Below are 17091 nucleotides of genomic sequence, written 5' to 3'. Positions count from 1 at the left end.
GCTGTCATATCTTTATATATAAGCTCTTTATAAATGCTGTTCACTGCAGTCTGTTTACTAATAATGTCAAACTGTTAGAAACACAGAAACATCAGAATCGTCTTTGTTCACATAAACCTGTCTGGGATCCTTTGTTGTTCTTTTGATGCAGAGTTACATTATAAATATAAAGAGTTATTTCAGAGTCTCATCAGTTTTCCTACATGTCTTTATTGAACACATCAGCAGGGCTGAAGCTCTCATGTTGAACACACACTGATCTATGGACACGTTCATGTGTTTCTAACAGAAGCAGGCTGTTATCAGCCCTGCACTAATATTATGTCACACACACTGAATGTAACAGTGACAGTTTACATCATCACACAATCAGCTGTGATTGTTTCACTGTCATCAAACTAGTCAACAGGAAGTAGAATCAATAGAAACCAATCATTTACTGACAGCATGTCTGATGGAAATAAGTGCAGATTATGTATGAAGTATAACTGCACACAGTAACTGTATTACAATAAGGACTTAACAGCGCCCTCTGCTGGAGTGTTTCAGTACTGCGTTAACTAGAATACACCACCTCCTCCTCACACCACCTGCTACAGCTCTACTCTTCTATGACTACAGTCATCCACAGCACTGATGTGAGGTCACATGGTTCATATGTAAGGAGCACAGAGACGTCCTAGCAGCTGACCTCAGGTCAGTTTAATGACTGTGAGCAGCAGCTGTGTTATTGTCACTGTGACAGGGAGACACTCTCAGACACAGCGCTCATGTCAGCTTGTTCTCATGCAGGAGGATCAGGAGCTCCATGTTTGTCTTTCTGTTTGAATCATGATGTGTTTGTGCCATCAGAGTCTGTCATGAGTACTCAGGGTTTCACAGCAGCTCTTCTGAATGCTGACGAGGACTCCAACCTCATGTTTCACCTCTCTGAGCTTCTGATGTCTGTGAACACTCGTGTTTCTTCTCTGGGCTCATCTGGACAAAAACACCTTTCTGTGTTTGGCTCCAGCCTCATTCTGACTGACAGGAAGTGTGTTATCCATGAGCTGCACTTCTGTGAGAAAGTTTCCTGCTGTGTTTCCTGTCTGTGGACAAACACGAGTGTTTCAGCTGAGGACTTGGTTCCTTCCACCTGTCCATACAGGACATCACGCTGTCTTTTCTCTTTAAATGCAGCTCCAGGTCCTTCCACGTGCTGCTCTGTATTTGTGCAGTTTGTAGTGTGTTCTGGGAAACGTAGCACACATGGTGTTCTTCTGCTGTTTCCTCCTTTCACTGAGTGTGAAACACTGACGCTGTGCTGTTGTTCACAGAGGGGAGCTGATTCTAGCTGCAGCTGGACTCTGTCATCTAACTGAATGTGTTGGTGCTGATCACGGGGCTCTGAGGGGGGAGCAGCAGGAGGACTCTGGATACTGACGTCAGTGTATCTGTGGAAGCTCACACAGCGTGTCTCTGTCATTCAATATTGTGCTATATATTGTATCTATGCAAAGATGAACAGACTGTGTATTCACTGGTCTCTGTGCTGCTGACTGCTTTGCTGCAGCTCTGATGTCATCATCACTCCCTCCTCCACCCTCAGCAGTCCCAGCATGCTGCTGTGGTGCACCCCACCCTCACTCTACACCTGAGCCATAGACCACACCCTCCACCTCAATATACACCACAGTTTTCTCTGCTATGGAAATGAGATCAGGAGGAAATCATTATTATTATTATTTAATAAATGCTCACATTAATGTGGGCTTATTTGTTTCATATTAGAAACATTAGTTGAGTGTTTTTAGTATAAAATGGTGAAAGTCCCTCTTTTTGCTCCTCCCCTCACCTGTGGATGGACGGTGCTGTTACCGTGGTGACAGCTTGGATGTGTTTCAGTCCTGCCTGGTTATCACTGCAGGAATCTTTACTTTCACATTTATCACAGGTAATAACTCTGATTTTTCTGTGTATTATGAACTAAATGTATCCTGATACACACAGATATGGATGAGCAGAGGTCACATGATGAAAGAACAAACATGGAGTCTTTGATTTATTTAGATATTTATTGATGAATGCAAACAAACCCTGACACTGAACCATCGTCCAGCTTTCACAGAACAAACCTGATCACATGACCTGCTGACCCAAACAGTGAAAAGCTCCATGGCAACAACAACAAACAGCCTCACATATGTTAACAGAGGCTGTTAGAAGCACAGAGTCTTTACAGTCTTTCTCCTGTTTGTACACAGATCTCTGCACATCTTCATCACAGTTACTCACAGACGTGCAGAGTGTGTGGATATCAAAGCTAAGTTTCCACCATGTTTGTAGTCTGTACTGGGACTCATGGAGCATCTCTCTATGAGCACTCAGTGCTTTAAACAGTGAGTCCCAGTTTAACCAGCAGCCTTCACACCACACATCACACAGACATGGAAACTTCAAACCCTCAGACTGAAGACACCATCAGAAATAAATAGATTGTGATGAAGATGAAGAACTGGAACAGTTTGCTGTGGTTTCTTCTGTTCCTGTCAGAAATAAGAGTCTGGCAGCACTTTGCTCTCCTTCCACATGTTTAAGGAGGAAGTGAAGAAGAGCGAGTGAGTCGTCTTCCTCTGTGGGCCCAACATCAGGCAGCAGCCACGTATTTTTAAAAACCCAGCACACTGCTTCAGAAACACTGAGTCCAGGTGACCAGAGTCATGTGATCAGTGAGGTCTTCACTCAGGACGTCACAGCTTCAGGACCTGATTCAGAGGTTTATAAGGACGTGGATCATTGGTGCTGATGTTGTGTGAGAGCTGGTGAACCATGGGGAACATAAATAACAACCAGGCCATCAGCAGTTCTATCCCCAGCTCTAAAACCTACATAATACACTATACATATAGTTATATAGGTTATAGTATGTTATATATAAACGTAGCTGAAGCAGTTTAATTTGTAGCTTCACGCTGCACTTCATATGTTTGTCCACCAGATGGCAGCACAGAGGCCTGTGTTGGAAAGCTTTGAGTAATGAAGTGTTTTCAATCCAAGCTTCAGAAAGCTTCATGTGGTCATTGTTGGGTTCAATATTGAGGAGGGTTAGAGGAGGTAATCAACTTTCAAAATAACAACACTGATCCGGCCAGGTGGAGTCAAACGATGATTTAATGCACACGTGGGGGGACCACCGCCGTACGCAGACAGCGCCGATCCCCAACTTACAGACCATAAGCAGATGCTTTATATACCATCAGGGCTTAAATTTAATACGCCCCTTCAACGTCAATCAGATACAGGTCATACATAGGTTTCAAAACCACAAAGACTTTTAACACAGTTTAAAATAACATTGTCTCCGTCTCCACAGCAGATGCTTCCTGTCAGCCTTCTGACTTTCACTTCTCGTCTGGAACACCAGACCCACACCCTGCAAGAAACTGTTCCTCTTTTTGCAGAGACAAGTTTGCAGTTGCAAGCAAACATGACTAACCTCTCACCTATAAATGAGTCTATGTACTGTGTGTGTGTGTGTGTGTGTGTGTGTGGCTCGACCTCACACGAACTTTGTCTTATGAGAAGAGAGGCCAACTCTCATGTGCATAATAACCTAACTGAAACTATATCTGTAATATGTTGAATAAATGTTTTAATCAAATGAGTGCCCCTACTTCAAAGCTTAATAAAAAGATATAAATGACTAAAAGATAACAATGAATAACCTGGTTATTCAAATAGCATCCTCCCAACAGCTCCTCAAAGTACCTTTCACAAGCATGCTCTGCAAAAGCCTGCACTTCCTGTCTACTTTGGCACAGAGTGTACTCAGAGTTAGGCCTTTCAGAATCAGCACATACACATTTAAGATTATAACAAGCATTCAAAAGCATTTAAGATCATTGATTTAACTCAACAGTTTAACGTGGTTATAACTGCACCTGTAATAAAGGCTAATTGGGTACCAATATGTTTAAACATCTGAATGCAATATCAATGCTGTAGATTATGTTATTAATGTTAGTACTGCAATGGTAATGATGATGATTATTAACAATAGCAGTAAAATAGTTTCCCTAATCCCCACATCATCAAGGAAGCAACCAGGAAATATCTGCTGTGTGTAAAAACAGCAACACAAGAATCCAGAATGAAGACAAGAAACTCAAAGCTCACACACAAAACAGGTGGAGCTAATTTTGTGACGTGTTTCTGTAAAAACACCACAGAAGTGAATCATCAAAGTTTCCATGTGAGCTGATGATGCTGCTGCAGAGTTTCTGTGAACCTCCTGTGACCCCGCCTCCTCATACAGAGACATCTTATTGCTCTTCAAACTGCATCACGTGGACACATGTGATTGTGTATTGTAGTATTGATCCCAATGCTGGTATTAGTACTGGATCAATAACACTGGATGGATGCGTTCAGCATGGAGCCCCTGAGCTGTGTTACAGACAAACATGAAAACTGACAGGTCTGTGTCATTCACAGTCTGTAACACTTCTAAACAACAGAGGCTGACCCAAGTGCCTCAGAGCCAGGCACGCTCACATCACAGCTCTCTAAATAAGCCAGTTTCAAAATAAGAGCTGAAAGCTGTGTTTGCTTGTGTTAGCTTATTATTGTGGAGACTAACATTCAGTGATCATGTGTTCAGACTCATAATGATTACTCTCAGAAATCCTGATCTTTGTATTTACTGTGTGTTGGATCAATAACTGAGATTCATCGTATCACACAGCTGTGCTGCTGCTGCTGGTGATGTCAGCACATCTGGAACAATACGAGGTATCTGCTACCAGACTGAGCAGGACGTGAGACCTGTGGACTGTTTAAAGCTGTCCCTCCACAGCTCACTCAGACCTGATCCACACCTCAGTGATATTCTCTGACTTCCTCAGTAGAGACAGAAACCATTCAGATCTGGGACGATCAGCTGACTGATGATGTCACACAGACTGTGTTTTTCAGGAACAGTGATTCTGATGTGAGCCTGCTAGCTGACAGCAGACCTGATGAAACCACATGTTGACATCTGTGAGGACAGACTGGACTCTTTGACTGCACCTTGGTTCTCCTCAGAGGTCTGTACAGGAGCATGTCCACCCCCACTGAAGATCTCAGTCACTGTGAAACATAGAAAGCTGCTTGTGTAGCCTCTGCCTCACATGTAGATACAGCTACAGGTTTCTCTGTCAGTCAGACTGAAACAGTGTCCTGATGCTGCATCATTCAGCTCTGTGCCCCAGTCAGCATCACTGTGAGCTACCAGTGTCAGTGTTTCTGCCCATAACCTGTAACACTACACTCAGCACAGGCTCAGCTGCTATCCAGTGTTGGACTTTGGCTTCAGCTGCTGTGATAGATCCTCTAACATAGATCAGCTCTGCTACATGTTGTTAGATAAGTGCAGCTGCCTGTCATGTCCTGATGTTTCTCTGGCTCAGCAGCTTCTCCATCAGAGGTTCACATGGAGCTGATCCAGTATCTCCAGTAACTGTGTTCTGTGCCTCACTGGTTCATCCTTCTGTCTGTGTGACGTCAGTCAGATGTTGAAGTTAAACTCTGTAATCTTCACTGTGTCACAGAGTTCAGTGAGTCCCGTTATTCACAGTATCAATCAGATCATCAGAGAACAGCTGATCAGCAATCAGTGGTGCCAACAGCACCTCCTGTGGTGAGAGGATGCAATAATGCAATGTAGCATTTTTACACTCAACACTTCCAGTCATGGAAACTGTCTGTTGGATCTGTTTGACGTTGCTTTCTTGTGTTGCTTTCTTGGTTAGAGTTCCTCACAAATGTCCAGATTATTCTTCTAATGAGGCGTCGACCATGTTTTCAGTTCTTTGGAAGAAAACATCGCCCTTTGCCATCCTTACTTTTCTTTGACTTCTTCAAATGCAGCTGAACTCCAGCTGGTATTTTATTGGACTTTGCAGCTGTTTCTGGTCATCAGTTCATTCCTGCAAACCTCTGAACCTGAACAACAATGATGCTGCATTGCTGGCTGATCCCAAAAGGTTGATTCTGTTCATCTGGACGTTTTCACAAACGTTTGCTCACTGATCAGGTGACTTCTTCAGTCTCAGCTGACTGCAGCTTTACAACCTTACAAACAGCACATTTGCACAATGACTGAAACCAGCAGCAGCAGCACCTGATATATATGATACTAATATAATACATATACATATATAATCCATACTAATGATGAAGGAACTGAGCTCACAGTCCATTGTTCATTCAGTGAACTACTCAGTTTATTTTGGGCCTCAGAAATGCTCACTCTGTTTGTACATCACTGTCAGCAATAGACTCATTCTGCTTTTTTGACAGGAACACATGTGACATCACTTCCTGTTTGTTTGGGACTGAAGAGGAAGAAGTTTACAAGGAATCATTTAGAAGAGTTTCAAACATCAACTGATTGAATCCATGAATCTGAAAACGTGTTTGTGAGTGAAAGAGACAGACATGTACAGACTGGACTATCTGTTCAACAGTCAGAGTGTTTCTGTAACAGGAGACACTCTTTACACCCCACTCAGCACAGGGACACTGAGCAACCAGGAGACCAGAACATAAACCCAGGATAAAGAGTTTGAGTGAATGTGGTGTTGAAGGTGTGGAGGTGGATCAGAGTGTCAGAGGAGACTCTGTAGAAGGACAGAGTGCAGGCAGGACAGTCCACATACACTGCTGCTCTGTTAGAGACAGAGGAGGAGGAGGAGGAGGAAGAGGAGGAGATGGATGTTGATCTCTTATTGTGCCTGACATACTGAGGACCATCATCAGAGCAGTACAGACTCCAGGACTGATCATTCCATCCAAACATACAGTCATCACTGTCTCCTTTCCTTCTGATTCTTCTGTAACTCACTGATATACAAACGTTTCCTCTCCACTCGACCTCCCAGTAACAGCGACCAGTCAGACCATTTCTACACAGCAGCTGAGGATAAAAACCATCAAATCTGTCTGGATGATCAGGATATGACTGAACCTCCTCCACATGTGTCACCTTCCTGTTGTTGTCAGACAGTTGGAGCTTTGTGTGCACTGTGTTTGTGTCGATTGTGAGTTGACAGGAATCTGATGGAGAGAACAAACACAATCCAGCTGCAGTTATTGATCCATCATCTGTTCATTGATTGACACTTTGATGTTGACTCCTGACATGATGAAGATGGTTGAATGTGTGCTGCTTTGTTTTCATGAATCCCATTAAAAACACACTTACACTTCCTCAGACCTGGTCTCAACCATCGGACTCCAGCAGGCTCCACCCTGAAAGGAGGAGGGGGGTCAGAGCAGCACAGTCAGCATGCACACATGGACATTACATGGCTCTCATACACACACTGTTACACACTGAGCTCAAAGCTCGGCTCCACTGTTTTATTCAAAGAAATCTACATTTATTTATCAGCACATTTAAAAACAGCTTGAGCCAAAGTGCTGCACAGAGTAGAGAGAAAATAGGAAACATACACAGTAATTACTATAAAGACTCGTCAGAATTGAAAGCTACAGAGTACAAATGTGTTTCCAACCGGGTTTTAAAAATGTCGAGTGTTGGTGACGACGTGATGTGAAGGGCGACTGTTCCAGAGTTTGGCTGCAGCGATCGATAAAGCTCACCTCTGTTTTTATGTCTAGTTCTGGTCAGAAGCTACTTATCTGCAGACCTGAGGGCTCGACTTGGATTATTTTGTTAAAGAGAGATAAGATGGAGCCAATCCATTCAGAGATTTAAAGACAAACAACCAGATCTGGAAGTGGATTCTACCACGTACTGGTAACCAGTGGAAAAAGCTGGAAAAAGCTGGTGATGGGTCGTCTAGCACAGACCCACCGCTGGAACCAGACAATTCATGAGGGAGAGAACTGTGACAGCGCCGTTCCTTCACTTGACCTCAGTCGCTCTCGTCTGCTCCCTCGTAACACTGCTCTTTATTGAGGTTACATGAATATGCATAAGTTCATTAACATATGACGTCTTACACAGGTATGAACAAAGAGTACCAGTCTGTGCATAGTGTAGTTATGTGTGTGTGTGTGTGTGTTCCAGATGTGACCCTGTGACCCCAAAGCTGGTGCTAAGAGTCCAGTGGTCCCCCTAACAAAGGGCTCATATACTTAACCAGACACAGAGTAGGTGTCCTCCTACACCAGGGGTCTCAAACTCGTGGCCCGCGGGCCAATTGCGGCCCGCAGCACGATAGTTTTTGGCCCCCACCTTAATATGAAAATTGAGGGGGGGGGGGGGGGGGGGCTGGGAAGAGATGCTGGCTGTCCGATTGGCCTCCCTGCTGCTGCGGAGCCTGGGGCGGTCTGCTTGCCTCCACCCCGGAGGGAAGGGTAACATCTCTTGGGTCTGGGTGCCGTTTCCATCTCTGGGGGTGAGGATACCTGGACCCGGGGTATAGAGTATGTTTGGGGAGTGTGATTGTGTGTACATGTCCATTTACGTTTATTCCTACGTTGGGTGAGTGCTGAGTGTTTGTATATGTGTGCATGAGGGTGGGAATGCATGTCTGTGTCTGTTTGTCTGTGTCTATATGTCAGGTCTGGTCTTAGACTCCACCTCTCTGGGAACTCCAAGGCCCTCCAAAGTGTGGAGGCCTATCTCCCCTCACCACACTCCCTGCCGGTGACTGATGCCCTCAGGGGTCGGTGCGTTGGCGGTTCTTGGTGTCCGGGGCTGGGCGCTCAGGTATGTACCAGCTCACTCCCGGTGACTACTTGGCGGGGCCTGGCGCCTGCTGCTCGGTCAGGCCTCTTCCGGGGCGCGGGGGGGCCCTCGGGCCTCCGGCCTCTGTGCCTGCGGCTCGGTTCACTCTGGCACAGCTGGCTGCCGGCGGAGCCGGCGGGCACGCCGGTGCAGCCCCCTCTAGCTTCTGCCCGGTGGCTACTGGGTGACCCCTCATCTGGGGATCCTCAGCCCTTCCCATGAAGGTGGCACGGATGCCCCTCCGGTGGTCCTCCTTGGGCTCTCGCACTCTGGGGCCTCTGGATGTCTGGGGCCTGGATCTCCTCCATGCCTGCTTCATGCCCTGGGGGACGGGGCTATGGCTCTCTACATCCTCTAGCAGACCATTACATGGGGAAACCATTTGAATACAAGCGCGCCGATCCACACAGGTGTGCACATGGGTGTTCACTATTCGTAGACTTAAATCACACCTTTCTTGGCTGCTACTTCAAAGCACATTGTGCGCTGTCTGTCCTGCACAACAACATTCAATATTTAGTATTTACTGCTGTTTACACTTAGCTAGATTAATGCGATGGTGTTGTGTATAGTATGTTGCATTGTTTTGTTTTTTTTGCTTGTTTTCTATTCTTTTTCTCTCAACAGGTGATCCCGGAGATATTTTTTCTTCCCCCCTTTCTCACTGTCCCTCTCCCCTTCTGTTTTTCTTTTCCTTCCTCTTTCTTTCTCCCTTTCCTATCCCTCACTCATGTCTGTCCCGTCTGTAACAACTGAAAATAAAATAAATAATAAAAACAAAGGTCGATCAAATGGACCAATACGGCAATGCCATGATGATCCATTTGGCAAAATAAATCCATTGGGTATCCTTGTTGGTCTTCAGACAACAATTCTGACGGCTAAAGAACCAAATGGGACAGGCGGAAAAAAAAAAAAAAAAAAAAAAAAATGAAAATTGAATGTTAGTTTGATAATGTATGACACTTTACAGTGTTGTGTGCGGAGCTGAATTAACCCACCAATCAGGGTGGGATATGGATCTCAGGGGACACCAGCCGGGCTTGATGCAAGCAGGGAAACATTTCTCAATGAGTAAAAGTTACAGCAGCGTTGCCCTGGAGTGTTTCTTTCTTTTCTGTGCCTGGCTGGCTTCCTCCTTTCTATTGGGCAAACGCAGACATTCGCGCCAGCGCGCTGCGTTCACAACACTTCAAAAAAAGTTGGTTTTTTTAAGTTGCTGCCCAGCGGGACATTATACATATATAGATTTATACACACGTCAATGGGATTTTTAGTTATTTTTTCACAGAGAGAGATCTCATATTAACTCTCAAAGTGACGCGTAGGAAAGTTGCCAGTCTTAAAACAGATCTACTGAGGCAGCAAGATTTCTTCAAGAAAGCAACCAAAGAGAATAATGCAGCAGTCGAAGCCACGTGGTTAGTGAGATGATTGCTAAAGCAGGGAAGCCATTCACAGAAGGTGAATTTGTCTAAAAGTGCATATTGCAGGCTGCAAATATAGTCTGTCCGGGAAAGAAAGGTCAGTTTAGCAACATCAGCCTTTCTGCCAGTTGAGTTGAGAGCAGAAGTGAAGCCTTCATGGAGAAGGATGGAGTTAGTGTTCCTGTGCTAACTGATCCCAAATGGCTCATGGACTTAGCTTTTCTTGTTGATATAACACATGAGCTTAATGTACTGAACAAGACGTTACAAGGCCAGGGGCAACTTGTCAGTGCTGCCTATGACAACGTGAGAGCATTCTCCACAAAACTTGCGAGCCACCTTTCAAATTTTTGCAGACGCCTTCTCCTTTGATGTGCAAGATGCCCCTTCTGTGCTTCAAGTGGAGCTCATTGAGCTGCAGTGCAACTCTAAACTCAAAGCAAAGTTCAGGGAGGTGAGTGGAAAAGCAGACAAGCTTGGACAATTTTTGAGAGAATTGAGCCCTAGTTTCCCTCGGCTTTCCCGAATGTTCAAGCGGACCATGTGCCTTTTTGGTAGCACATACTTGTGCAAAAAGCTCTTCTCCACTTTGAACTTCAATAAGTCCAAGTACAGGTCCAGACTTACGGATGATCATCTTCAAGACATACTGAGGGTCGCAACTGCTTCCTCCCTCAGGCCAAATCTGGCTCGGCTATGCGAGAGGAAACGCTGCCAGGTCTCTAGCAGCAAGGAGTAGGCAAGAGAAGCCATGTTCAGAAGAACAGTTCATTTTCTACAGTGTTCCATTCATGTTCAGAAGAAGGTTATAGAACTGTTAATACAGACATTTCAATCTAAATACAGCAGATATAGAAGACTGAAAAAAACACATAAGTTCACTGACTAAAAATATCTTATTATTATTTTATTTATGTATTACAGATTGATTTATTTTCTTATTAATTCTTAATTTGTTTATTTATTTTTCATATTTTGTGTTAAAAAATAAAAATAAAGAGATTTGAGAAGATTGGAATTTTTTAACCATGCCTTTCTTGTGGAAAACCTAATGCGGCCCAGCCTCACCCAGACTCTGCCTGCAGCGGCCCCCAGCTAAATTGAGTTTGAGACCCCTGTCCTACACCATCAATCAGTAAGAGAGGGTACGACCTCTCTCATGGCACCAAGTGGTGTGTGCATGCCAGAGCACTCTGGAAGGCACACAGAGTATTTACAGACTACTATGGATCAAACCTCTATCATCATGCAATCGATTATAAAACTCTAAGCATATATGAGTAAATATTTCTAAGCATAAATGACAATCAACAATATAAACCTTACAGCTGGTTTTAATTGACTATGTGCACGTTAGCATATGCTACTTCCGGTGCGGAAACTCCTGTGGGGAGCTTTTTTTCCGGTGTCGTATTCGCGCCTGGTTTACGGTCCAAAACAAGTTAAGCAAATGAATGAATCAAGCGGCGATTTACACTTCTATAGATGTCTTGGGCATTTACCCAATATATCTGTAAATAATGTTCATCAACTTGTTGATATTTTTCCCCCGTGCCTCAGGGCAAAAGAGAAAATGGATTCAAATGTTATATTTCTCAGCTGTCCCTCGTTTATTGCGGGTGTTATGTTCTAAAAATAACCAGTAATAGGTGAAATCAATTAGCCAATTTTATTTTTTGACGGTGCAAAACGTGTCGCGGACATTGTGGACATACAGCACTGCACTTCAGAGTCACACTGCTAGCGATCGATGCAGAGATTCTGTATTGTACAGGAGAGACGTCACGGAGGATATCGTCTGCAGCGATCAGGACGCAGGACAATGTGATGTAAAAAAATAAGCATGCAAACTTGTGCGAAAAAAATCTCACAGCCAGGTGAAAGGTGAACCGCGTTATTAGCGAGGGACTGCTGTAATTTTTAAGGTAAGTCACAACATACCCTTCATAAATACTAATGTATAGAAACCGTTACCAGCAATCATTCATTTTTTGTGTGGCTTTTTTTCACGGTTTGTTAACATGCTGTGTAGGTGTGTACTTGACTAGCTGATCTGACATAATGGGGGAAACACCAGGTGACTATTGTTCACCTGTAGTGTGAATGCTGAACATTTGCCTGTTTAAATCATAAGACCAGTCACTGTACAGAGATGTGCTTCTGAATGTGGACGATGTGTCTTCTGCATGCAGTGATGCAGTTCTGCTTGTGTTTAGTGATGTAAACAACTGATCGATCTAAACTCTTTAAACGTCAAAATTGATCATTAGATTTTTTATGACACAACAGCGGTGAGTGTTCCCACCTTCTGCTCTTTGTGACTTAACGCGATCTTTCCGTTTTCGAGTTTTGGACATGATTTTGGAGTATATCTTTGCAGTAGCGATTGACCGCAAAGTAAAGCTACCGGAAATGTACAACCCCACATCCGTCTCAAACCAGGAAGTTAGCATTTTCTCGTGCACAGGGTCAATAACAGAATTTATTTGTTTCTCAAATGAGTAAGCTATCGAGAAACACTCCTAAATCTTTAGTTCTTAACTTTTCCAGTGGGCCAAGGTCGACATTATCTGCTAATGCTAAATAGGCTGCGGTTATTAACTAATGCTAATTTGATGTGAATTAGCATTACATTAGTGAGGAGCTAATGCTAAGTAGGTTGCCGTTATAAGCTAATACTAATTTGAGGTGAATTAGCATTATCCGCTTATGCTAACAATGTTTTTTCTTACTTTTTAACAATACGAGTAGCTAATGTGAACACTTTTTTAATTCAATTTTAACTTTTCCCCTGCGATGTTTAGAGTTAATGCTAAATAGGACGCCATTAGTGGCTAATTCTAATTTTAAATGAAAAAGCATTAAAAGCTAATGCTAATACCATATTTTCTTGCTTTAAATCAATATCAGTAGATAATGCTAGGTACGTAGCCATCATTAGCTAATGCTAATTTAGGTGAATTAGCATTATCCACTAATGCTAACAATGTTTTTGCCAACTCTTTTCCCTTGCATTATCACAATATAAGCAGCTAAAGCTATGAAGGCTGCCATTATTAGGTAATGCTAATTATTATGTGTGTTCGCATTATCCGCTGCTCCCAGCAATGTTTTATCTTACCTTTTAACAATATCAGCAGCTAATACTAAAATTACTTTCATTTCAGTTAAGCCTATTTAGCATTAATTAACTTCATTTAGCATTAAGAAGTTTTTGCTAAATAGGCTACCATTAGTGGCTAATGCTAATTTTAGGTGAATAAGCATTGGCAACTAATGTTAATAACATATTCTCTTGATTTCTAACAATGTGAGCAGCTAATGCTAAGTAGGTTGCCGTTATTAGCTAATGCTAATTTATCTACTAATGCTAACAATATTTTTTCTTACATTTTAACAATATGATGTGTGTTACCGTTAATAACTATTGCTAATTTGATGTGAATTAGCATTATCAAATAATGCTAACTACTTTCCCTTGCATTATAACAATGTGAGCAGCTAATCCTAAGAAGGCTGCTGTTATTAGCTAATGCTAATTTGATGCGAGTTAGCAATACCCGATAATGCTAACACTTTTCCCTTCCTTTTTAATAATGTGAGCAGCTAGTGCTAAGTAGGCTGATGTTAGCAGCTAATGCTAATTTGATGTGAATTAGCATTGTATTAGTGAGGAGGTAATGTTAAGTAGATTGCCATTAGTCGCTAATGCTAATTTTAGGTAAATAGAAATTGGTAGCTAATGCTAATACCATATTTGCTTGCCTTATAACAATGTGACCAGCTAATGCTAAGCAGGTGCCGTTATTAGCTAATACTAATTTGAGGTGAATTAGCATTATCCGTTTATGCTAACAATGTTTTTTCTTACTTTTTAACAATACGCCATTAGTGGCTAATTCTAATTTTAGATGAAAAAGGATTAACAGCTAATGCTCATACTGTTTGCTTTGTAAGAATGATAGCAGCTAATGATACGAAGTCTACCGTTATTAACTAATGCTAATTTGATGTGAATTAGCATTATCCGGTAATGGTAACTCTTTTCCCCTGCATTATAACAATGTCAGGAGTTAATGCTAAGTAGGCTGCCATTAGGGGCTAACTCTAATTAGGGGTGAATAATTATTAGCAACTAATGCTAATACCGTTTTCTCTTTCCTTATAACAACTTGAGCAGCTAATGCTAATTTGATGTGAATTAGCATTATATTAGTGAGCAGTTAATGCTAAGAAGGCTAGCCTTATTAACTAATACTACGTTGATGTGAATTAGCATTATGCGCTTCTGCTAATACTGTTTTCCCTTACTTTTTAACAATGTGAGTGGCTAATTCAAAGTACGCTGTTGTAAATAGCTAATGCTAATTTAATGTGAGTTAACATTATCCAATAATGCTACCACTGTTTTCTCTTACTTATTAAAAATGATAGTAGCTAATACTAATACTCTTTTCCGTTGGGTAACAACGAAGTGAGGAGTTAATGCTAAGTAGGCTGCTTTTAGTGGCTTATTCTAATTAGAGGTGAATAATTATTAGCAGCTAATGCTAATACCATTTTCTCTTTCCTTATAACAATATGAGCAGCTAATGCTTATTTGATGTAAATTAGCATAATATTAGCGAGGAGTTAATGCTAAGTAGGCTGCCATAAGTGATTCTTTTCCCTTGCATTATAACGTTGTGAAGGGTTTATGCCAAGTAGGCTCCCATTAGCAGCTAAAGCTAATTTGAAGTGAATAATCATTAGTAGCTAACGCTAATACCCTTTTCTCTTGTGTTATAATGATGTGAGACGTTAATATTGTTCTCAAACAACAGAATGAGAATGAAATATTGATTCTAACAGGGCCCATAAATAGCATTAGCTTAGAAGCATTAGCTTAGCTTATCAGAGATTCCATCATGGTCACACAAATCCTTAGCAGAGTAAAGTGGCCTACTTAGCAATAGCTGCTCAAGTTGTAGAAAGGAAAGGGAAAACAGTAATAGCATTAGCTGCCAAATGTGCACTAGAGAACAAGTCTATTGTGAATTCAGCCGTGAATGTAGAGTTTCCAATAAGCTTCCATTTCCAAATGTTAGCTGCTCCTGTCTGCCTCTGTCACACACACAGACTGAAATGATTCACAGCCTTATTTCATCCTTCTGTCAGTGTCACTTACTGTCACTGTGACTGTGGACATACAGCATGGGAAACATACACATGAGTGACACTTTATTAGGTACACAGTGGCCACTATCTCAGGAATAGTACACCTGTGACCTAATAAAGTGTATCTAAAGTTACAAAATGTTGTCTCTGTCCAAATATTTATGGACCTAACTGTAGGTCTACTTTTAATGAAACTCTCAACATGACTTATCACTTATCATTAATGTTCCTGCAAACAGACTCATTGGAGACCCCTACATAAATATCCATGTACTATGCAGCTAGACTAGTGTGTCTGTCCCTGAAAATATTCCTGCATGTGTGTTTGTTCATGTCTCATCTGCAGGAAACAAACAGGGAGTGAGTGAAAGACACAGGAAATGTTTCCAGCTCTTCTTCCTCTATCAGACATTCTTCATACCTGAGAGTGTCCAGTCTCCAGCCTGGATCCTTCAGTCCATCCGACAGCAGCTTCATTCCTGAGTCACCTGGATGATTGTGACTCAGGTCCAGCTCTCTCAGATGGGAGGGGTTGGAGCGCAGAGCTGAGGCCAGAGAAGTACAGCCTTCCTCTGTGATCAGACAGCCTGACAGACTGCAGACACACAAAACAACAATCCGTCTGTTATCCATCTCTATGGCAGCATAACTAAGGGATGGTTCAGGGTCACCTGATCCAGCTTTAACAATAAGCTTTATGAAAAAGGAAAGTTTGAAGCTGATCTTAAAAGTAGAGAGGGTGTCTGTCTCCTGAACTCAAGCTGGGAGCTGCTTCCACACCTAGTCCAACATAGCCATGCTTTCGTTGCTGCTTTGACAAAACCTAAAATCCCAGTCAGAAATGATGAGCATCATTACAGTGATGATCATTTCTCTGTTAACCCAGGCTTTCTGCTTCAGGATCTGTGCACGCTCACTTAACAAGAAGACCTTTAAACAGCATTTCACTAAATGGATGGACTGAGCTCAGCCTACAGATGAACTGGATAAATAAAGATTTGACTTCAGTGTGCTCAGTGTCAGAGGGCAGTGTTGATACAACTAAAGTTATTTTTATAGTTATAGTTATAGTTTTTTATTGTCGGAGTACTTCAAGTCTGAAGTATCACTTAAATGCATTACACGCTGCTGATGGCAGCAAACAAACCATCCAAACAAATAGAGGTGGGAGGCTTGGGCAGACTACGTAGGATCAGCTTGTGGGATGAGTCTAGATAAACCAAAGAAAGACAAGCTAACAAATGCCACAGTGAAGTGAGTAGCTACAAACTTCAGGCTGATTAGTGTTGTTAAAGAAGACGGTCTGAGGAACGTTCTTAGGATCAACAAATGACGGCATGTATGAGCCTCCCTCAAGACGCACCATCACAAGAAGAATACATGAGCTGTAGAAAAAGGAAAGACTAAGAAAGCCACGGTGTTATAACGTGCACCAGCTGTTGGTCTCTCTGGAGACTACTGGGCGTGGCTGGGTAAGCAACAACATCCGAGCCACCAGAAAAAAAGTTGGCCCTATTGGTGCTTCATCAGAGTGTGATTGTGAACAGGAGGAAGACTCAGCTGAGAACAGTGTGGTGGATACAGAGCAGAGCCCACCATCAGTACAGAGGCCTGTCCATTAGAGTGCTGCTCCAAACATGCAGCACATGTACTTGGCCACAGCTGCAACATGTGTACCTGTGAAAACTTGTTCTCTGTTGCTGCTCATATTGTACAGAAGAAAAGAGTTTCTTTATCATCAGAAAATGTCAGTGAGCTTGTGAGTCTTAGCAGCTGGCTCGGTGCAGA

The 17091-nt window shown here is 42.5% G+C and overlaps 2 protein-coding genes across 27 annotated transcripts in view; both read right to left on the bottom strand.

The window, feature by feature from the left end:
• The window catches only part of LOC146490544 (protein NLRC3-like), a 152012-nt gene that overhangs the window by 38935 nt on the left and 95986 nt on the right, over positions 1 to 17091 (bottom strand). For 24 of the 25 annotated variants that reach the window (XM_085153019.1, XM_085153016.1, XM_085153015.1 and 21 more), the window contains 3 exons: positions 15725 to 15898; positions 7226 to 7272; positions 394 to 7077 (listed from right to left, as the gene is read on the bottom strand). The exons of the other annotated variant lie outside the window; for it this stretch is intronic. In XM_085153019.1, coding sequence (XP_085009145.1) covers positions 6530 to 7077; positions 7226 to 7272; positions 15725 to 15898 — 769 coding nt within the window. In that variant the 3' untranslated portion in view covers positions 394 to 6529. Of the gene's footprint in view, positions 1 to 393; positions 7078 to 7225; positions 7273 to 15724; positions 15899 to 17091 lie in introns of those variants that run through there. 25 annotated transcript variants of the gene reach the window in all.
• LOC146490545 (NACHT, LRR and PYD domains-containing protein 3-like) overlaps positions 1 to 17091 on the bottom strand; it is a 218844-nt gene that overhangs the window by 169987 nt on the left and 31766 nt on the right. The gene's annotated exons all lie outside the window — the stretch shown is intronic.

Source organism: Neolamprologus multifasciatus, unplaced genomic scaffold (genome assembly GCF_963576455.1).
Source record: "Neolamprologus multifasciatus unplaced genomic scaffold, fNeoMul1.2 chr03_unloc_1, whole genome shotgun sequence".
Taxonomy (NCBI): Eukaryota; Metazoa; Chordata; class Actinopteri; order Cichliformes; family Cichlidae; genus Neolamprologus; species Neolamprologus multifasciatus.
This window is presented reverse-complemented; position numbering and strand designations above follow the sequence as displayed.